Source organism: Podarcis bocagei (genome assembly GCF_964188305.1).
Source record: "Podarcis bocagei genome assembly, chromosome: 1".
Lineage (NCBI taxonomy): Eukaryota > Metazoa > Chordata > Lepidosauria > Squamata > Lacertidae > Podarcis > Podarcis bocagei.
Window position 1 is genome coordinate 72,746,133 of NC_138125.1, and position 18,801 is coordinate 72,764,933.

At 41.4% G+C, this 18,801-nt stretch overlaps 1 protein-coding gene and 1 long non-coding RNA gene across 7 annotated transcripts in view; one reads left to right on the forward strand and one right to left on the reverse strand.

Moving 5' to 3' along the window:
* The first annotated feature begins 752 nt into the window (after window positions 1-752).
* LOC308583575 lies at window positions 753-17,043 on the forward strand. The gene is made up of 3 exons (XR_014006289.1): window positions 753-828; window positions 12,019-12,131; window positions 16,932-17,043. It is a non-coding gene; the product is annotated as an uncharacterized lncRNA (long non-coding RNA).
* The window catches only part of TUB (TUB bipartite transcription factor), a 131,247-nt gene continuing 118,479 nt past the window's right edge, over window positions 6,034-18,801 (reverse strand). For all 6 annotated transcript variants that reach the window (XM_081182755.1, XM_081182752.1, XM_081182756.1 and 3 more), the window contains 7 exons: window positions 16,906-17,027; window positions 15,462-15,653; window positions 13,649-13,761; window positions 12,234-12,348; window positions 9,493-9,591; window positions 8,079-8,250; window positions 6,034-6,910 (listed from right to left, as the gene is read on the reverse strand). In XM_081182755.1, coding sequence (XP_081038881.1) covers window positions 6,777-6,910; window positions 8,079-8,250; window positions 9,493-9,591; window positions 12,234-12,348; window positions 13,649-13,761; window positions 15,462-15,653; window positions 16,906-17,027 — 947 coding nt within the window. In that variant the 3' untranslated portion in view covers window positions 6,034-6,776. The remainder of the gene's footprint in view (window positions 6,911-8,078; window positions 8,251-9,492; window positions 9,592-12,233; window positions 12,349-13,648; window positions 13,762-15,461; window positions 15,654-16,905; window positions 17,028-18,801) is intronic.

Genomic DNA, 18,801 nt, shown 5'->3' on the forward strand with positions numbered 1-18,801 from the left:
CTTATAGTATGTATCATTATGTGCACTAAGTTCTGTTCACTCAACTTCGCAGCAGGTCTTGTGCCACTCATGCTCTAGACATCATTTGGCCTGCTTCATTGCCATCAGTGACTCAAGGGCCTCAACTGGATGGCCAGCTCTAGCCACTGGGAAATCCCACACAGGCAGGCATCCATTAGATAAAATTAGTTTCTGGGGGCAGACTACCCAAAGAGGTCACCCACCCTCTCCTGCAGGGAGGAATTGCTGTTGCAAAGCTTAATTGAGCAGAAGTGTGGTTCTTTTTAGCAAGTTATCCATAAATTTAAAAGGTGCTCTTGATAAACTGGACAGAAGATTTAAAATATAAGTATATGCTTTTGTGGTATTTTTATGCATTGCGATTCGCTGTTATTTTTATTGATTATAGATTAGTAATTCTTTATTGTAATTGATAAGTGTAAACTGTTTAATTATTATTTGCTGCTGTTTAATTTTACTGTTTACTATTAGATCTTAATAGCTTATTCAATATTGCTTTATTTGATATAAGTTGTTTGTTTTAAGGTTACTGTGACATTTTTTATATCGGATCTGATTGTTACTATTAATGTTTGGTGTTTTATTATATTTTTATATGTTTTGGAAGCCACCCAGAGTGGCTGGGGCAACCCAGTCAGCTGGGCAGGGTATAAATTAAAAAATATTATTATTAAAAATGCAGATTGCAAGCATCATCTTAAGAGACACTTATCATTTACTTCCGATTCCACAGAATGCTGCTTCTAAAGAAGAACGTGAAAAGTTAAACCAGGAGGGGTTGGAGAAGGAATTATAGCAGAAAAGGAGGTGAACTTTTATTTCTTTACCCCCACCCCCCACAGGAGCCCACCTACAGCCTAAGACTTGGGTGCCCACAGGGACAGGGATGTGCATAAAAGTGAGCTATGGAATCTATTTTCCTTTGCTAACAAAGATGACTGCTTTAGTTTGTAATGCTGAGCGCACTTATTTAGCCATTGAACCAAGTGGGAATGAACCTTTCAGTAAGTGTGCCTAGGATCTGTGTGCAGGGCAACCTAATTCTCGAATGGACTATCAAATATGTTGGGCCTTCTGCAGTTTTTACTCTGTCGGAATAATGCAAGTCAACTGAACTGACAGGGACCTGTTTCTGTGTAAACATGGTTAGGTTTGTATTATGAAAGTGCCTTCAACTAGTGCCTCTTTTCTTTTGGAGGTGATTGAAACCGGACACAACCCAGTAGCCTCTAAGTCAGATTTGTAGAAGAAAACCAACTACGCCAAGAGTGGCACCCCATGCTTGCCTGCTCCTTAGTATATTTAGGGTGGCAGCCTCTGGATAGGCAAGCAGTTGCAGCGTAACCTTTAGTAATGACAGCCATTGGAGCAATATAGGTGGGACAGAAATAGAATATACTTTCTAGAGTGTTTTATAAGTCGGCTTTAGTTTATTTGCCTTTCATTTTCATTCTGCATGAGCGGCAGAACCTTGCTCACCCTAATCCTTTATTTCTCTGGCATTTACACAACAATCACCTTGATATTTCTCTGCTGCTAGAATAATGCCATTTCTAAGAATAACACTGTGCGGAGAACAGGTATGTTCTTGTATGGCCAGGATATTGCATTTTCTCCATATTCAGAGGATTGCATTTGTGTCTAGGATGATGCTGTACACCAGCTACATGCGTGAAATATGGGTTTTGTTGTGGCCTTAGGTGCTTTTGTTAGAAAAGCAGTCAGTCAGTATTCAAAAACAAATATATATTGTTTTTTCTTAAGAGAGAGAGAGAGTGTGTGTGTGTGTGTGTGTGTGTGTGTGTGTATACAGGGTGAGTCCTTTAAAAGAGGCCCGTGGATACAGAGTACACATGCTCCACAAGGCCTCTTTTAAAAGATTCACCCTGTATATATATATATTTTAAAAAATCCTGATTTTCTTTGTGAACATGGTTACCATTTAGTATGCTCTGCTCCAAAAAGCGTTGCTCTAATCCCAGGTATGTGGAGAGTGGCTGTAGTTTCTCAGTGAAGAGGAAAACAACTCAGCTTTGCGCTCAGGTAGAGCACTGAGGCTGGCATTTGAGACAGGTGCTAGGGCCAAATGTCAGCCTCAGTGTTCCACCTGAGTGCATGCCGAGTTGTTTTCCTCATCACTGAGAAACTACAGCCACTCTCCACACACCTGGGATTAGAGCAATGCTTTTTGGAGCAGCGTAAAACTTCCAGAAAGGAGGGAGCCCTGGAAGCAGTTCACCCCCTTTGAGAACTTAAGTAACCGGTACCCCCCCCCAAAAAAACCCCAATTCAGTAACATTTTGCATCTAAACCTGGATACCCTTTTAGCTATGATGTTTAATAGCCCAAGAATGTCTGCTCCTTTCTGAAAGTGCCATGCTGGTGCCCAAAGCTTCACCTTGTGGCAGAACATTCCATTTATTAATCATGCATTGTGTGAACAAACAGCTTCGTGATCAATTTCACTGGCTGACCCCTAAGTTCTGGTAATGTTGGGAGCCATCCACTTCCCCCCCCCCCCCATTCAATGCATAACTTTATAAACCATCTTGCCCAGCCCAGCTGCCCAAACACTTGACCTATTCAAGTCCTCCTAACAAACAAGGGTGCTGTAAAACGCAGAGATGTAGATTCTTTCGGCAATTGAAACACCTTTTTCTCCAAAGCGCTATCCTTTATGATTATTATTTCCTTAAGACTATTTGGTTACTGCACTTAAGGCCTTGGAAATGCTTGCTCTTGAAATTTCCCCAGAAATGGCAGACATTGTGGATGTTCTTTGAATGTTCCGGACACGGTAGAACAAATTCTTTTCTACTGTCCATTGTACAACCAGTTACATAAAATGTGTGCTATCCTCTTTTTGGGGTAGTCTAACATCATGGCACAATGAAAATATCAGATTCTATCTGTCTGACATCAACCTGGAAGTAACGGCAAGGGTGGTTGAGTTTTTGTCAACAGTATGTCTTCGGGTGGTGAATGGCACTATTTAGCGGGAAGAAATCCCAATTAAAATCCTCATTATTATATATTTTGCATGGCTGTTTATTCGTATATATTTTAAAATTTTATATATGGATGTTTTATGTTGGCCTAGAATTGTAATGCCTAATAAAGGTTTGGCGGAGTAAGTAAGCTCTTCACAGTTGTTTTGGTTTCCAGCCACAAAGAAATTTTTTTAAAAGCCTAATTTGTTGCTGTGAATCTTGCTTCCCTCGCATGCACTTTGATAAGGTGCCCCTGAATCCAAATCTCTAGTAATCTAAAACCTGAAATTCTTCGGTGCTTAATGCATGTCTTTTCTGTAATGACTGATGGTGGGGAAAGACAGCAACAATTCTCCCTGTTTAGAATATTTTGATAACTTGGCCCAAGGCATGAACAAACTCTCACTCAAGTCTTCCCAGCTACCCACTTTGGAAAGAATTGCTACTGATAATCCCACTGAGGCCCCTTTGCCTTGCTGAAAGAATCTATGAAATAAAGGCATTAAAAAGCAACAATAATTCAAATGCACACTTGAACATGGAAATCCGCTTGCTCCCTTCTTTGTAAAAATCTACCTCCCCACAGGGGGCAAATAAACAGAACATAATTATCTGAATATCTAAAATCACACAGTCCAGATGGATATAAACTCTCATCACAGCCGCGTCCTTGGATCTTATTTTCTTATCATACAAATATTTGGTAAATTGGAGGAAATGTCTGGTTGGCTGATGGTCACGTTTCTGAGGCTGCAACACTCTTTCTCGGAGAACAGGTCCACAGAAATCAGCCTAAATCTAATTCTTCTAATATCAATCTGCTCTTGCTTTAAGATTAGTGAAGGTATGCTATTTAAACAACTGACGCCAATAAGCAACATTAGCAAGTTATTTTATTTCACTGGTCAATGAGGATTTTTGAAATTAGGTTGTATTTTTAAAAAATTATGTATGCCACTTTGGATTTTTTCTAAATATTAAGTGGTTTATAAATACATGTAAATAAAAAACAAACAAAAGAAAGGCTTTTTTCCAGCAGTTTTTCCTCTCTCATGCCATGTCCTCTCTTAAAAAAAAAGGCTAGCTTGACACCTATGTTGCAGTCTTTGGCGCCAGGCAAATGTGTTATTCTTCACCTAGGCATTCTAACAATGCAATTTTTAACTGTTTTGTTATTGTATAAGCATCATGATACAGTTGTTCCTGAAATCCTAAATAGGGTGAAGACTGGCATATAAATATTTAAAATAAAGAAATTAATGTTGAATAAGGCTCCTTTGGATTCTGCCATAAAGCTCTTCTATCAGATTTTATGTCGAGTTCATTGGCAGAGTTTTGCGGTGGGTTTTTAGCTAATCCATAATCTGGGATCCCACAAATCTCTTTCCTTGCATATTCCATGGCCACATGAAAGTATTTCACCACTCTCACAATCGGCTATCATCCCACAGAAAATGGAAATTCACTGAGTTGGGTGAATCCTTGTGCTGTGTGAACTGTCATTATATTAGGGTTTCTCCACATCTTGGGGCACGGTCCCTGCTTTGTTGTCATCCAATAATAGAATGCTAATGTGTATTGGCTTAGGAGGGGAGATTTTGAAGTATTTCTTGCCCACTACACAATGACATACATCCAAAGTGAATCCCGGTAACCCTTGTATGGTATTGGTGGTGAAGCTGTTTATTCCCAGCCTTCTCTTGATATGGCCAAGAAAGAGTGTCTTCCTACAACTCACATGGCAACTTGGTTTCTCCCAAGCTGTGTGCTTTGCCTTACTGCATGCTCCCTCTGAATCTGGGCCAAAGTGGCGAACCATCCTTTCAGCTCATAGAATCATAGAATCATAGAGTTGGAAGAAACCACAAGGGCCATCGAGTCCAACCCCCTGCCAAGCAGGAAACACCATCAGAGCACTCCTGACATATGGTTGTCAAGCCTCTGCTTAAAGACCTCCAAAGAAGGAGACTCCACCACACTCCTTGGCAGCAAATTCCACTGTCAAACAGCTCTTACTGTCAGGAAGTTCTTCCTAATGTTTAGGTGGAATCTTCTTTCTTGTAATTTGGATCCATTGCTCCGTGTCCGCTTCTCTGGAGCAGCAGAAAACAACCTTTCTCCCTCCTCTATGTGACATCCTTTTATATATTTGAGGGGAGATTTTTAGCTCAATTTGTAGTACCTTTTTCTGAACTTAAAATACAAGAAATTAGGATATTCAACAGCCTGTACTCTTCTGAAACATTTTGATCTAGTAATTAAAAGGCAGCATAGTATATATTTAAAACTGGGACACTTTAAAAAATAAATTTGCATGTCCGCCACAAATTTTCATGTCCACTTTTGTGTGTAACCTAAAATACACTTGCACAGCAAACTGGCTCAGTCTTGGTAGGTGGTATTTTCACATCAATGTGCAACTTAATAGTCCTTTCTATGAAAACAGATACGTGGACAGTATCAGTCACTGTAGGTTTAGCATATGGTAATTCTAGATTTTGTCCTCAAAAGGGCAGGACATATTTTGTAATCGTAACATTTTGCAATAGCTGCATTATCTTCTAAACAGCTGCCACAGAGGCAGTTGTCTGAAGAGGTCTTCATCCAAGTAACTGAGTGCCATACAGAACATATGGAGGTGACCTGAATTTAGCCAGCTCAATATTGACAATGTTCATGAGCAGCAGTTCTTCAAGTCTTCCAGCCCAGCTCTTCAGAATCTTAAGATCAGAAAAGTGGAACCTGCAGACCTCTGGGTGTTGCTGGACTACAAACCCCCTCATCCCCAAGCATTGGCCATGCTTGGGAGGTGAAATCAAGCAAAACCTGGAGGGTCACAGGTCCCACAACTCTGTGTTTACTGAATGTGCCACAGATTGAACCCAAGGTATCATACATGCAAACTGAATGCGTGCTCTTGATGATAACAGGAAGTTCCCCAGATATGAGATAACATAATTTCTAGCATCCATATGGCAATTTTGCAAGAGTGCAGATTCTCTCCTTTAAAAATAACAATGACTTTGCATTTGAAAGTAAGGTTTAAATTAAAACACGTCTATAAAATGACAACTTTGCTAACAAGTGACTTGTGCAACATTAATTTGTGCTTCCTGTTTCTCTCTCGCCCATCTCCCATCATGACTAAAAATTCATCAGGCCCCTCCCACGTAAGCAATATAACAAATTAAGTTTGGTCTTGGCCTTGAGACCAAATGCTACCTTCATCTGTGGGTGCGTGTGTGTGTTTTTAAAGTGCATCTTTCCCGTGGTCTTGTTTCTAAAGTGGGTGATGTGAAGCTCTCAAGGAATTTAACGCGATCTTGAGGTATGCTTACAGCCTCTGAATACTTCTTAAATCTAAAACCAGATTTGTGTTGCGGTAGCTGTCATGGATTTAGGAAAGAAGAAGAAAAAGCACCACTCTCGATGGTGTTTTCACTTTAAGCCATGATACAGTACCTCATGGCACATCTTCATCACATAACTGAGGACATAAGATAGGATTTCTATTTACAGATCTCTGATGCCCCTTCCAGAAAAAAATAGAGACTAGATGGGAAAAAAATATTTCCTGAAAGTCCTGAATTTTAAAATATTTTCTCTCCAGCAAAAGGGTTGGTCCTTCAAAAAAGCAAATTTTACCTGCCCCGTTAAAACATGAAACCAGTGATGACACCAGAGAAAACCTGGAACATCTCTTTACTCCTCCTTCTTCTGGTGGCAAGTGGTCCTGGTGGTAGTGAGACTCGGATATAAGCTAGTTCACTCACAAGCCAGCTTGCTGTCAAAACTGGACAGGGCAATAGCAAAGGCTTGAAGTGCACACATTGGGTAGTTGTAGTCCATAGTGAAAATATCTTCTGCCACGCGGCCAAACTGCATCACAATATAGTCAGCTGAAAGAGGGTGGGGTGGGGAGTAAAGAAACACAGTACAAGGACATCAATATAAGGTTCTGTGTATTGAGTGTGTGTCACACTAACTTGCAGTCCAAAATATAAAGCAGGGGAAGATGAAAAATCATTTTCACCACCCAGATTCAATGAATTCAGCCTGGGAGACAGTTTCCTTTAGAGAGTTGAAAGGGGCATGATTGAGATGCTGGCCAGCTGTGAATTGCCTGGCGCTTCCTCTCATACCAAGGATGTCCTCATAAAGGGCAGAGCCAGGAAACAGAAAAAGGATACAGAGATGCAGATGAGATGAATAGAGAAGCGGAAGGCAGCTGCAGCAATCAGGAAGAGACGGGGCAAAGCATCCTTCTCCCCCGCCCCCACCTCAGCTCCCCAGCCTGCTACCCTGACTGAACTCACTCTATAGTAGCCTTTCCCAACACTCTTTGCCTTCACTGTTAATCCTTTCCAGCCAGGCAAATGTTAAGGGGTGTAAGTCTCCTCTCCCCATAAACTGTGGGGCACATCACAGTGTAGCAAAAGCCTTGATCCCCATGGTGCGCATGCTCATTCCACTACCTCTGTTTCAGGTTTCATCACTTTCGGTGGCCATATTAAAAAAAATAGCAACCTGCAAAACCTATTTAACTAGAGGCAACAGTGACAATAGCAAATGAGTGTGTACACCACCAAAAGCTATACCCCCAACATAAAACCTTCCAACGTTCTCAAAAACTAGTACATGCTCTGACTAAATTCCATGGTGAAGTCAAATTGCTCGGTGTTGGTTAATTCTGTGAACTAGTTATCAATAGTTCAGCCATCCCCAGTCTGGTAGCCTTGAGATGTTTAGGACTATACCTCCTGTCAACCCCTGCCAGCGTGGCCAATGGTGAAGGATGGTATGAGCTGTACCCTAAGACATCTAGAAAGCACCAGGTTAGACCAGGCTGCCCTACTTCCTCATCTTCTGTGTCAAGCCTTTGCATCCACAGAACGGTTGGGGGACTGGACACTGAGCAAAGTGTAACAAAAACAGAATCTCTCTCTCTCTCTCTCTCTCTCTCTCTCTCTCTCTCTCTCTCTCTCCCTCTCTCTCTCCCTCTGTTTATCAGATTTCAGACAAATAAACAGCATTTCCAAGCAGTTTTGCTATAGCAGCTGTACTTACGATCATTATCGTGAATAATTTGAAAATTTTTCACTGAGGCCTGTGTCACGCGACCGTGGAAATTTAAAACGTAAGACTGGGTGTCATCGTTCCAGACTGGAGTTTTGTTGTGCAGCTCAATGACACTTTCTGTGTTTTTATTCTGCCACCTTGCCAGGAGAGTTTCATGTTCCTATGAAAGCCAAGGAAAAGACATCATTTTAGCAAAAGCCCACTTTTTACTTTTGGTTTATGCAACATCAGAATGTGCCCACCCCCATGCCATCACTCTCTCAAAAAACAGTCTTTACATGCAGCCCCCATATCTACCATATTTGTCTGCCCACACTTCAAGGTCAGATGCCAAAACTATTCTCCAAGTGTCTCCTTTATTGGTGATGAGATTGAAGACCATGACAGAGAGACAAGTGGCTTTTTTATTTAAAGATTTCATATATTAAATATGAATCAGGGAAACTCCTGAGATACATGATTTAAGCTAACATGACAGCTTCTCTGTATGCAGAGCTATAGCCACTAGTATCTTGTGCAGACTGTATTTGCTAAAAAAGAAAAGCCACCTATCATTCAGAGGCTCCTTGTTAATGACCCATTCTCACAACTTCAGCAAGCATGACAGTTTTTATGTATGCAGATGTGAGAAGCCACCGGTACCACGCACAGAAGAGTGGCAACCCTGACAGCAAGCACAGAGCTCTGTGCACTGAATTTTACCATGCCACAGTGAAGGCAGCTTTTTGCAATGCTCATGGGGTTAAAGGTCCATAACACTGCTTAAGTTCCTTGAATTCCTTGCACTGAGTGTTGTTGTCAGCTAGCTTCCACTCAACTGTAGACTCACTGAAATTAATGGACCTAGATTAGTCATGCTTCTTAATTTCAGTGTCTACTATGAGTAGAAGTTAGTTGAATGTAGTTGTCTCTGGAGATGAGCTAAACACGTCTGCTTCTGCACATGGAACTTAGAAGAAGAAATTGGCATAGGCAGCTGCAGCCATGAGAATATTATTGACCAGCACCTTGGGTAAATCTCACCTGTGAAACTCAGATTAGGAACCTAGCACACAGTACTAAGACAGAACTTTGAGCTCAGTATTATCTCTGTTCAGTGTTCTCTCCTAATCTGGAAATGCTAGTGATTGAATGTGGAACCTTTGGCATGAAAAGCATCTGTTCTATCACTGCTTTATGGCAGCTAGGTTTTTTGTATCTCCAATATCCCTCCTCCACAGCCTGTGACATTTACTTTTATTTTAGATATTTAAATGTATCATCATCAACAACAACTTGCTTAGTATGCACCCTCCCACACACACTTGAGACTCATTATGAAGAGGCTGGCAAACCCTTAGCTTAAACAAATGCGCCCACAGTCATTGCAGGTGAGCTAGTTTTACTGAGAAGAGTGACTTACATTGCGTGGCCTGATGGAAACTCTCTCATGGTCCATATTCATCCCTGGTATGATGACACTCATCTTACGAGGACCTTTAAACCCCAAAACATTTGTTTCCTGTTTTGAAATGAATAGGAGAAGCATTTTGAATACCACAAATCTTTCCTTTGGAAGTCAGTCTTTCCAAACAAATATCACTGATGATAAAACAGTAATTAGCCGACAAAGGTGTTGCTACAAAGCCACCCCACTGTTGGCCAACAGCGTCCCGAAATATTCAATTTTACCTTGTAAGTTCACAGGGAAAGGGAAAATGTAGGCGCTTCATAAAACATACTTTGCATAAAGTTTAAACATGTGCAGACACTTCAGCACCGGCTACAGCTCTGCGCTACCCAACAACAAGTATCATTAACAAGAACGCAACAAGTGGCTTTTGACAGTTAGTGCATATTTTCAGGACCCACCTTATTTTTGTGATTGCAAGTTGTTCTAAACTGCACCCAGCACACACAAGCAGGTGAATTCTAACCCATTATCACAGTTGAGTAATGTTAAGTGCACAACTGCAAAAACTGTGTCGTCAGTTGCACACACTTATTTCAACGGTAGTAGTACAAAAACTGTTGGAGCACTGCAGCCCAACTTGATAACTGGGAACTGAGGTCCATGTCACAGTTTTATGCAAACTAAATTGCATGTAAGTGGTCAAGAGGTCAGCAACAGACAATTTCTCACTAACTGTTATATTTCTAAGGACTTGGCTGGAATCTCTCTTCTGCTGCAGTTCTAACTATGACCATTAGGTGCAGCTGTAGATTTATTAATCAGCAGCAGTGCCATTTCTGTAGGACTGCCTTGTTTTGAAAGCCATTCAGGATCCTGGGTTTTCTCTAAAGTCATGAGTGTTTGAAAATGTACACACCCAGGACTTAAGTGAATATGCATTTTGGGGCCACTTCTGATCCGATTCAGCAGTTTGCATAGAATGTGGCGTTTTGGGGACATCTCCTATGCACACAGGCATGGGGAATTTTTTGTCGGAATTGATCATCCACTCATGCAACTTTTTTGCACATAATCCTGTGAGGTGGACTACGAAAGCATGCACACATTCTTCCACAGATATGTAACCAAGAATGCTCCCAAATGTGGGCTATAATATACAAAATGACCATGCGGTGTATGATCTTAAAAGACATCTGAAGTGCTTTACTCAAATACCTCTTGAATCCCAGCATGGTGGGAAAGCAATGTGTAAATACAATATATTAAACAAACAAACTTTTGTGATGAGTGGTTCCTGAGTTTCTCAGACTTTCTTGCTTCCAGCACGTTGCTGATCTTAATACAAAGAAGCTTGCACAAGGTACAGCAACCCCCCCCCCATTTAAGCACTTTCACTATATGTGCAACCGTGCACAAGTGCATTGCACAGAACCTGGAAGGGACCCAAAAATGTCACAAAAAGGAGCAGAACATGGTGTTTGCAGGCTTTTTCAATGGTGTTTCAAACATACATGATTTCACTAAAATGTGCAGTGCCTTGGAACGTAACCCCCATGTAAAGGGGGGGGGTGTTGCCTGCATAGGGCTTAATCTGATGCAAGCCTTTGCCTTGAGAGTCCATTTTAAATATCAGGACTGAACCTAATAACTTATGAAAGAACTTCAATCATTTGCAGAGAGTCTTTCTTTCACCCAGGTCCTATTCATTTAGAATTAAGGATGACAGTTTCCAATGCACTGGAAATGATTTGGAGGCAGGCCAAGCACCTCTCATTTTATAAATTGAACGCTGACTAGGGCTTCTCTTCCATCCTGTAATATCTGGCAATTGGTTGTTAATCTACTGCCAACCTTTGGCTTTGCTTGTGCAACTCAAAGCAGGCTGGATGACTCAGACCCACAGCGGAACCAGCAGTTTGCTTGACCCAGGCACACCAAAGGAGCATGTGATCATCGTGAGCTAAGAGCATTTTGCATCTTGTATATCAGATGCTCATTTCAGCAAGTCGCATTTGCTCCAGGGAAGTCTAGGACTTGAGCAGAAATGGGTCATTTGAGGGTAAAGAAATCCCGAGTACATCTATGCTGGGGTTGGAATGACTCATGCAAACAACATTCACTATCATTAGCAAATGGATGCAGATATTCTCAGTCTTATGGCCAGAATGAATCAACGGACACAGCCACCAGTCTCATTTACTCTGGTTTTACACCACCTCTGATTATACACTGTGATCTGCTTTTGCGTAAGAGGCCCAGGTGTCCAATAATAAACCTAGAGAAATGAACCCCACTCTTGCACAATTTATTTACCTAGACTTAATGTAAGAGCATCAAGGCCAGTGCCCATTTCTCACTGAAAAATCTGCTCCTAAAGGTAGTCATAGTTTCCTAGAGGCACGTGGTCACTGCACCTCCCTTGGACATGATGCCACTGTTCCTCATTTGAACTGGATGGGGGAGCATCTGGCTTCCTCAGTTAAAAGAACTACACAAGACAGCAGGGGAATCATGGGGCATCCTCTTATTTTTCAGCAAGTGTGATAGCGGTGAGGAGGATGCGCTGGGAAGACAGTCTGAGCGCAGCACCGACCAGGCAAAAGGCATCACTGCTCTCTGGCTTCCCCCGATGGGCGTCCCTGATTTAGGTATGGGTGTGGGTCACAAATGTGTTGAATGGTTAGTACAGCTTTGCATGCTTGATTATTAATTACCTTACTGAAAAACGTTTGCTTATGAATGGTACTTACGTAGCAAATAGCAGCTAGCTCCTGGCGCAGATTACTTGCCTCCAAGCTCAATGTTGTTTTCATTGGGTTTACTCCATTATCATACACTGTAAACTTAGTCCCCATAAGATTTGATCTATTAGAGAGGAAAAACAATGGATTACCTTCATTGCCTGCTACTGATTGATTATCATCATTTGAGCCTTAAGCACTCAGAATCTCTCTCTTTCTCTCCAGTGTATCTGGGACATCATAATCCCAGAGAGTGCAGAGGTTCTGAAGGCTGCATACAATAAGAGGCATGCCAGATTGAGCTACTGTTACTATAAGACTCTGAAATGAATTTCACAAAATCTCAGAGAAATGTATCAAGGCTAGAGATATGATCCCATGTGAACCAATTATGAAGCCTTCATAAAAGCATACTTCTATCCTGAAGCAAATCATGCAGCATTAATACTCACCACTATCATTAATACTTGTATCTCCCCTCTCCTTCAAAGAGCTCTGGGTAGCGTACATGGCTTTCCCCTGTTTATCCTCACTACAATCCGGTGAGGTATATTGGGCTGCGAGATCTGTGTCTGCTGCTAGCAAGCTTCATAGCTGAAAAGGGGTTTGAACTCAGGTCTTCCTGGATCAAGTCAACCACTTCATCCACTATGCCCAGGAGTGGCTCACCCAGTGAGAAGAGGTAGGGGGTGAGGAGGCCAGCCAAGCACACTGGTGGGAGTGATGGACTGGGTCGCAGCAAGGGAGGGATGCGCAGCGACACTGTTCCTGGGAGGGTATGACTTTGGCTCTTCCCCATCTCCTGACTCTGCTACAGTGGCACTTCTATCTCTCATTAGCCCCCTTCTTCCCAATGCTCTTGGGAGGCTAGAATGCCAGTTTCCTGACCACCCTTTAATCACTCCAGCTTGTGTAAATAAAAATAGTAGTTAAAATTAATTAAGGGGGTAATTAAACCAAGTTATGCTGCAAGCATTCTGAAGTTACTGCAGTGGGTGAATGGACAGCAGATAAATAAATAAATAAATAAATAAATAAATAAATAAATAAATAGCAGGAAGTCTTTTGGCTCCATTATGCAAAATGAGGAGCAGCGATCGCTTGATTCTTTTGTGAATTGCTGTCAATTGCGACTTTCCATCAAGAGCTAAAGAAGGTAGTAGGAATGTAAACAGGGACTGATATCAAAGGTTTGCTTTCAGTGTTACCACTGGTATCCTGAATCCCAAAATGTTTATCTGATTATCTTAGCATATACCCTAAATCAATGATGGTGAGCCTGTGGCCCTTCAGATGTGACTGGACTCCAACTCCTGTCATCTTTTATAACTGGCTATGCTGGCTGGAGCTGATGCAGTTGGAGTCTAAGAACATCTGGAAGACCAGAGGTTCCCTGTCCCTGCCTCAAAAAACTAAACCTTTACCTTAGCTTTCCAATGAAACTCTCTCCTCCTCGTGACAGGTCTGTAGGGTCAATAGAGATGAGGTAATTCGAGGTTTTGCTCTTCTTTCGCTTTCTTCCAGCTAACAAAAATACCTGAGGAATTTGAAAGTGGAACAAAAGTCACACTCCAGGCAGAATCTGATAGAACCACCAGAAAAAGAAAACAGACTCTAATTTTCTTGGGGTTTAGTATCATCAGCAAAAATGTAGAAGGCCAAAGGGAAAGTTAGCAAAAAAAAGGGGGGTTAAAAAAAATCAGCAGAGGAAACTACTTCCTTCGATCCATTATTTATGGTTTAAATAATTAAACCTAGTACACTTTGTTAAAGGTTTAATTCGAGCTTGAACAGTTTCCTTCAAGTAAAAGGAAAACAGATGCCAGTTCAGGTCAGAAGGGTAGAGAGTCCAACTACTAATCACTTGAATTCTCCAAGCATAATGACTTTTAAGGACAAAGTATAAAGTAAAAGACAACTACCTGAAGCCACGTGGGAGTGAATATTGCATTACCCTTTCCCCAAGTTTCCCAATACAGTGGTACCTCGGGTTACGAACTTAATTCATTCCGGAGGTCTATTCTTAACCCGAGTTGCGCTTTCGCTAATAGGGCCTCCTGCTGCCACACAATTTCCATTCTCATCCTGGGGCAAAGTTCGCAACTCAAGGTAACTACTTCCAGGTTAGCAGAGTTTGTAACACGAAGCGATTGTAACCCAAGGTACCATGTGTTGCTAACACATTCAGAAAGAAAAGAGAATGCAAGCTACTCTGACATGTTTCTGAAAATCATTTCAGCATACTCCCAGCTCCATGGAGCTATTGTAGCATGTGGCATTGGCTTTCCACATGGACTGGCAGGATGGCATGTTAAATATCCCAAACTAGGGTTGCACTTCCCTGAGGTCTAATGAGCTGACCTACGGCTGCATCTTATGGGAGCTGCATTCTCTGGGAGCAAGTCCTATTGATTTCAGTGTGATTTACTTCTGAATAAATATGTGTAGGATTACACTTCGTGTACTTCTGTACAATTTGACCATCTACAATACGAAGCTGATTCCAGACATCAAGTCAGCTGCATGGACTCTTGGAACTGCTATTCAATGGCCACCACATGGCAGTTAGAAATGTGTGAAACTGCCCTAAAATGTTTACCATCCATATCTGATGCAAGAAGAGCATGTTTTAAGAGGCAGCTCCCCATTCCACTCCTTGGTTACTTTTGATTATTTACATATGGCTCAGGATTGGGTTGCCTCACTAGGAATGTCCTAATGAGACACAGCATCTAAACATCTCTGTTTGTATACAGTTAATAAAGCATAAATTTCCATGTTTAAGAGTGTGTCTTATGACACTTAGCACTGGGGAAATACTTGAATGAAACATTTTAACAGAACGAACAAACCCTGTCCAAGCTCAGAAATTAAATGTTAACATTCAAGTGGTTATTCAATAATCATATATACTATTCCTAATTATAAATAATGCAGAGAACATAGGGGAGTTTGGTCTCTTAACCAGGCAATCCTATACAGGTCTACTCAGAAGTAAATCCCACTGAATTAAATAGGACTTACTCCCAGGAAAGCATGTACAAGATTAAAGCATATTGTTATGTTATTTTTTTCTCTCTGCTTGCAGGTTATAATGTGCTCTCAGCTTTAAGCATTCATATGTTGAGGGTGGATGGTCCAAATTCTGGGTATAGGGATTTTCCCACTTGTACAAGCTTGTTTCTGCATGTTTTCTTTTGCTGTTTTATATGCAACCAGCAAGATCTGCTTTATGACCTTTTTCCCATCTTCCCTTTCCAGGTGGAGGTAGTAAGTAGGGTACATTCCACGGTCCATTCCCTTCTTGTCCCTTGTGATTCGGCATTTGACAGTAACCCCCTGAGGAGCAGGTCTCACAGCAAACACCTCCAGGTCGTCTACTTCTATGACGGGGTTGTTTGTCAAAGGGCTAGGCCCAGAGGCCGACTCCTAGGAGAGGAAGAAAAGCAACCATGTGCTTAAAAGACAGACACAAATTTGCTCACAAATTTATTGACAGCTGCACGAATTATTGTAGCTAGGAAGTGGAAGGGCCAAGCAGAATGTAAAATGGAAGAATGGTATAAAGAGGTATGGGGTATAGCTATGAATGATAAATTAACATGTGCCATTAAGGTAAGATGGGGAATATGCAGGAGAAATGATTTTGAGGAGCTATGGAAGGTGTTTGAGGAATTTGTACTGTTAAAATGGAAAGGGGTCAAACTATTGCAAGAGGTGTTGAAATTTTGGGAGGATGGATAGTTACAATGGAATGGTCTCAGTTGTGGGGTGCACATTATTATTATTTTTTATTTATGATTATTACTTTGTCATTTAAAAAAAAATGACAGCAGGATCCAGTCATTCTAAAGGCAAGCAAGAGCAGAAGTGTGGCCCGCAGGATCTGTGCTGGAAAAGGGGATACGCCTGAACTGGGCAAAAGCCAGAATGCGGGCAATATGTCCTCAATGAACCATGGAACTGTAGAGTTGGAAGGGACCACAAACATCACGTGTATCAAAGACCATGTGCTGAATTGACAACATTGAGAAAACTGGGGTTTCCAAATGGTCGATGAAACCCAGGCGCCAGTGTACGCTGCAATCCTGACCCTATCAAGATCTGATGAAATGTTAATATTCAATGTACTCAGCAGGACTTCTTCCTGACTATATGTAGTTAGGATTGCACTGCCACTCAGAAGTTTGATGAGGGCAGCCAGCCAGGCAGAATAGCTCTGACGCAGTTTCCCATTGGCCCTGTGCCTTCAGCCATAATTAGGAAAGTCACTCTACACTGCTACTAAGGGAGGGGAGAAAGTGGGAAACGTGCGGCATTAGTCAGCAATAGCCAACCGTTTGATCTGTTTGCCACACAACAGCTTATGATCAGGAGCAGTCCATACGGGATAGGTGACTTTACAGCATATCCTCCAAGTCTCACAGGTAATATTTACCCACCACAATGTTGCATAATATTTGTTATGTTGTTTGTGCTCATCACACTTGTCATACGTCAAATGCTAAATGTGCTTCCAATAGAGCCAACAGCCCAGTGGAAGTATGGGATCTTTTCGCTATAAAGGATTTTAAGAGGAATCTGTTTGGATGGCTTTAGTCTGAAGAATACTACCATTTCTAGCAATTGCACTAGATGACTCTTGACAAATGTTTGAACCTCACCACATCAGAGTTCTCACCTTATTTGATTTCTTGCTTGTTGCAGAACCTGGCCGTGTATTACTATTCAACTGTGACGAACTTGAGCTGTCTTCATCCTCCTCGTCCTCCTCTTCATCAAAATTCATGCTACTTGAAATGCCTACGGGACATCCATCACATTTACAGATTTAAAAAAGGCTTTTATAATATTCAGTTTGAATATACATCTCAATTGCTATGATAATTCTCTAATTTTCAGAGACGGCATACTTCTGGTGACTGCATTCTGGGTATTTACAACAGAAGATGGAAACTTTCTTTTCATTGTTATTATTTATCATTTTTATTTGTCGTATAGCAATCTGAAACACGTGTAATGCAACAAATAAACATTAATACAGAATAACAAGAGGAGCTGTTCATTTGTTTTCCATTAAAGTCTTTTGCAGCAGGAAACTATCTTCTTTCCCTTTTACAGCATCTTTCTGCACATTAACAAATAGACAGAAGGCTGATTTAAGCAGAATATTTATCCAAACCATGAGTCAGGGCAGGACAATTCTGATGCCCATACTCCATAGCATCACCATCCTATATTTCATATGTAAATGGAGATGCAAGTACATGACAAAAAAATGATAAGGGTCACACCCATGGAAGATGTTAGAGAAGTCTTCCGCAACCTGGTGCCCTCCAGATGTTTTGGAATACATCTCCCAGCACGGCTGTGTTGGGTGGAGCTGATGGGCACCTTATTTATTTATTTATTAGCATTTACTTACTGCTTGATTGTAGAAAACCTCTAAGTGGCACTACCAATGCCAGTTCGGCAGGTCAAAGTGGTCAAGAAGGCAGATATGAGGAAATATGTAGTCCAAAACACTGGGGGGGGGCACCAGGTTGGGGGAAAATATCTTAAAGACTTGTGTTTTACCCTCTCAGAACAGAAGATGTGCCAAGTATACAAGGTCTTTACACTGCAGAATGGTTGCAATGTGGCTTCTGCCTATCAATTCATTGCTGTTAATGCTGCTTAAGGACTACCGTAGGCTGCTAATTTTCATATTGTTACAGTGACATAACTGGTACTGACAGCGTCCCAGAAACAGAATGCTTGCTATAATGTAAGAAACAGTTGTACTGTCCTTTTGACTCTGTTCACCGACAAGGAAAATTGAAATCTAAATGGCAGAATATTTCCCAGTAACTAAAGCTGCTGGTGGCATATCCAGATTAGAGTATCAAACAAAACAGTTGATGTTCTTTGCAGGCCTTGTATTTCCTGTACATTTTTATATTTTCAGGAAGTGCAAGTTTTTTTTGGGGGGGGGCATTTTCTGGATGCCACACAGGGAACAAACAAGCACTTGTTATGTGAGCTAAATATTAGCTGATGCTGCCACCAAAGAATTTGAACAGAATAAGTTCAAACCGGAGCAAAGCAATTGGAAGAAATAGTTGCAAACTTTCTGCACAGTATTTTAGTAATCCCCTTCTGTTGTTTATAGCTTTTCAATAATATTAAACTGACGGGGGTGTGGAGGAATACAGTGAAAGAGTTGCACATGTTCTCAGTATCCACAAGGGAATCTAGTTGGCTTTCAAAGGCCTTACTTGGATATCAGACTGGCAAGCCATGCTCCTTAATAGAAATATCCCAAGTCCCCTAGTCATTAAAACTCACTGCTTGATCCTTCTAGGACATAATATAATCCACCACCACGGGAGAGGGGAGACAGTCACACAGCTAAGCCTCAGTCCTATGTACGAAACGGCGCTATCCACTGACGTTGAGAAGTGAGGCAGCTAAGCTCTCGTGTTTTCATGTAACACTTTCCTACAAACTTGTCACAGTAGGTCCTAAGTGTGTCAATTTTAACAGGATTACTGGCTTGCTCCAAAAAAACGCATAGCAAGGAGGAATACGTGAAAAC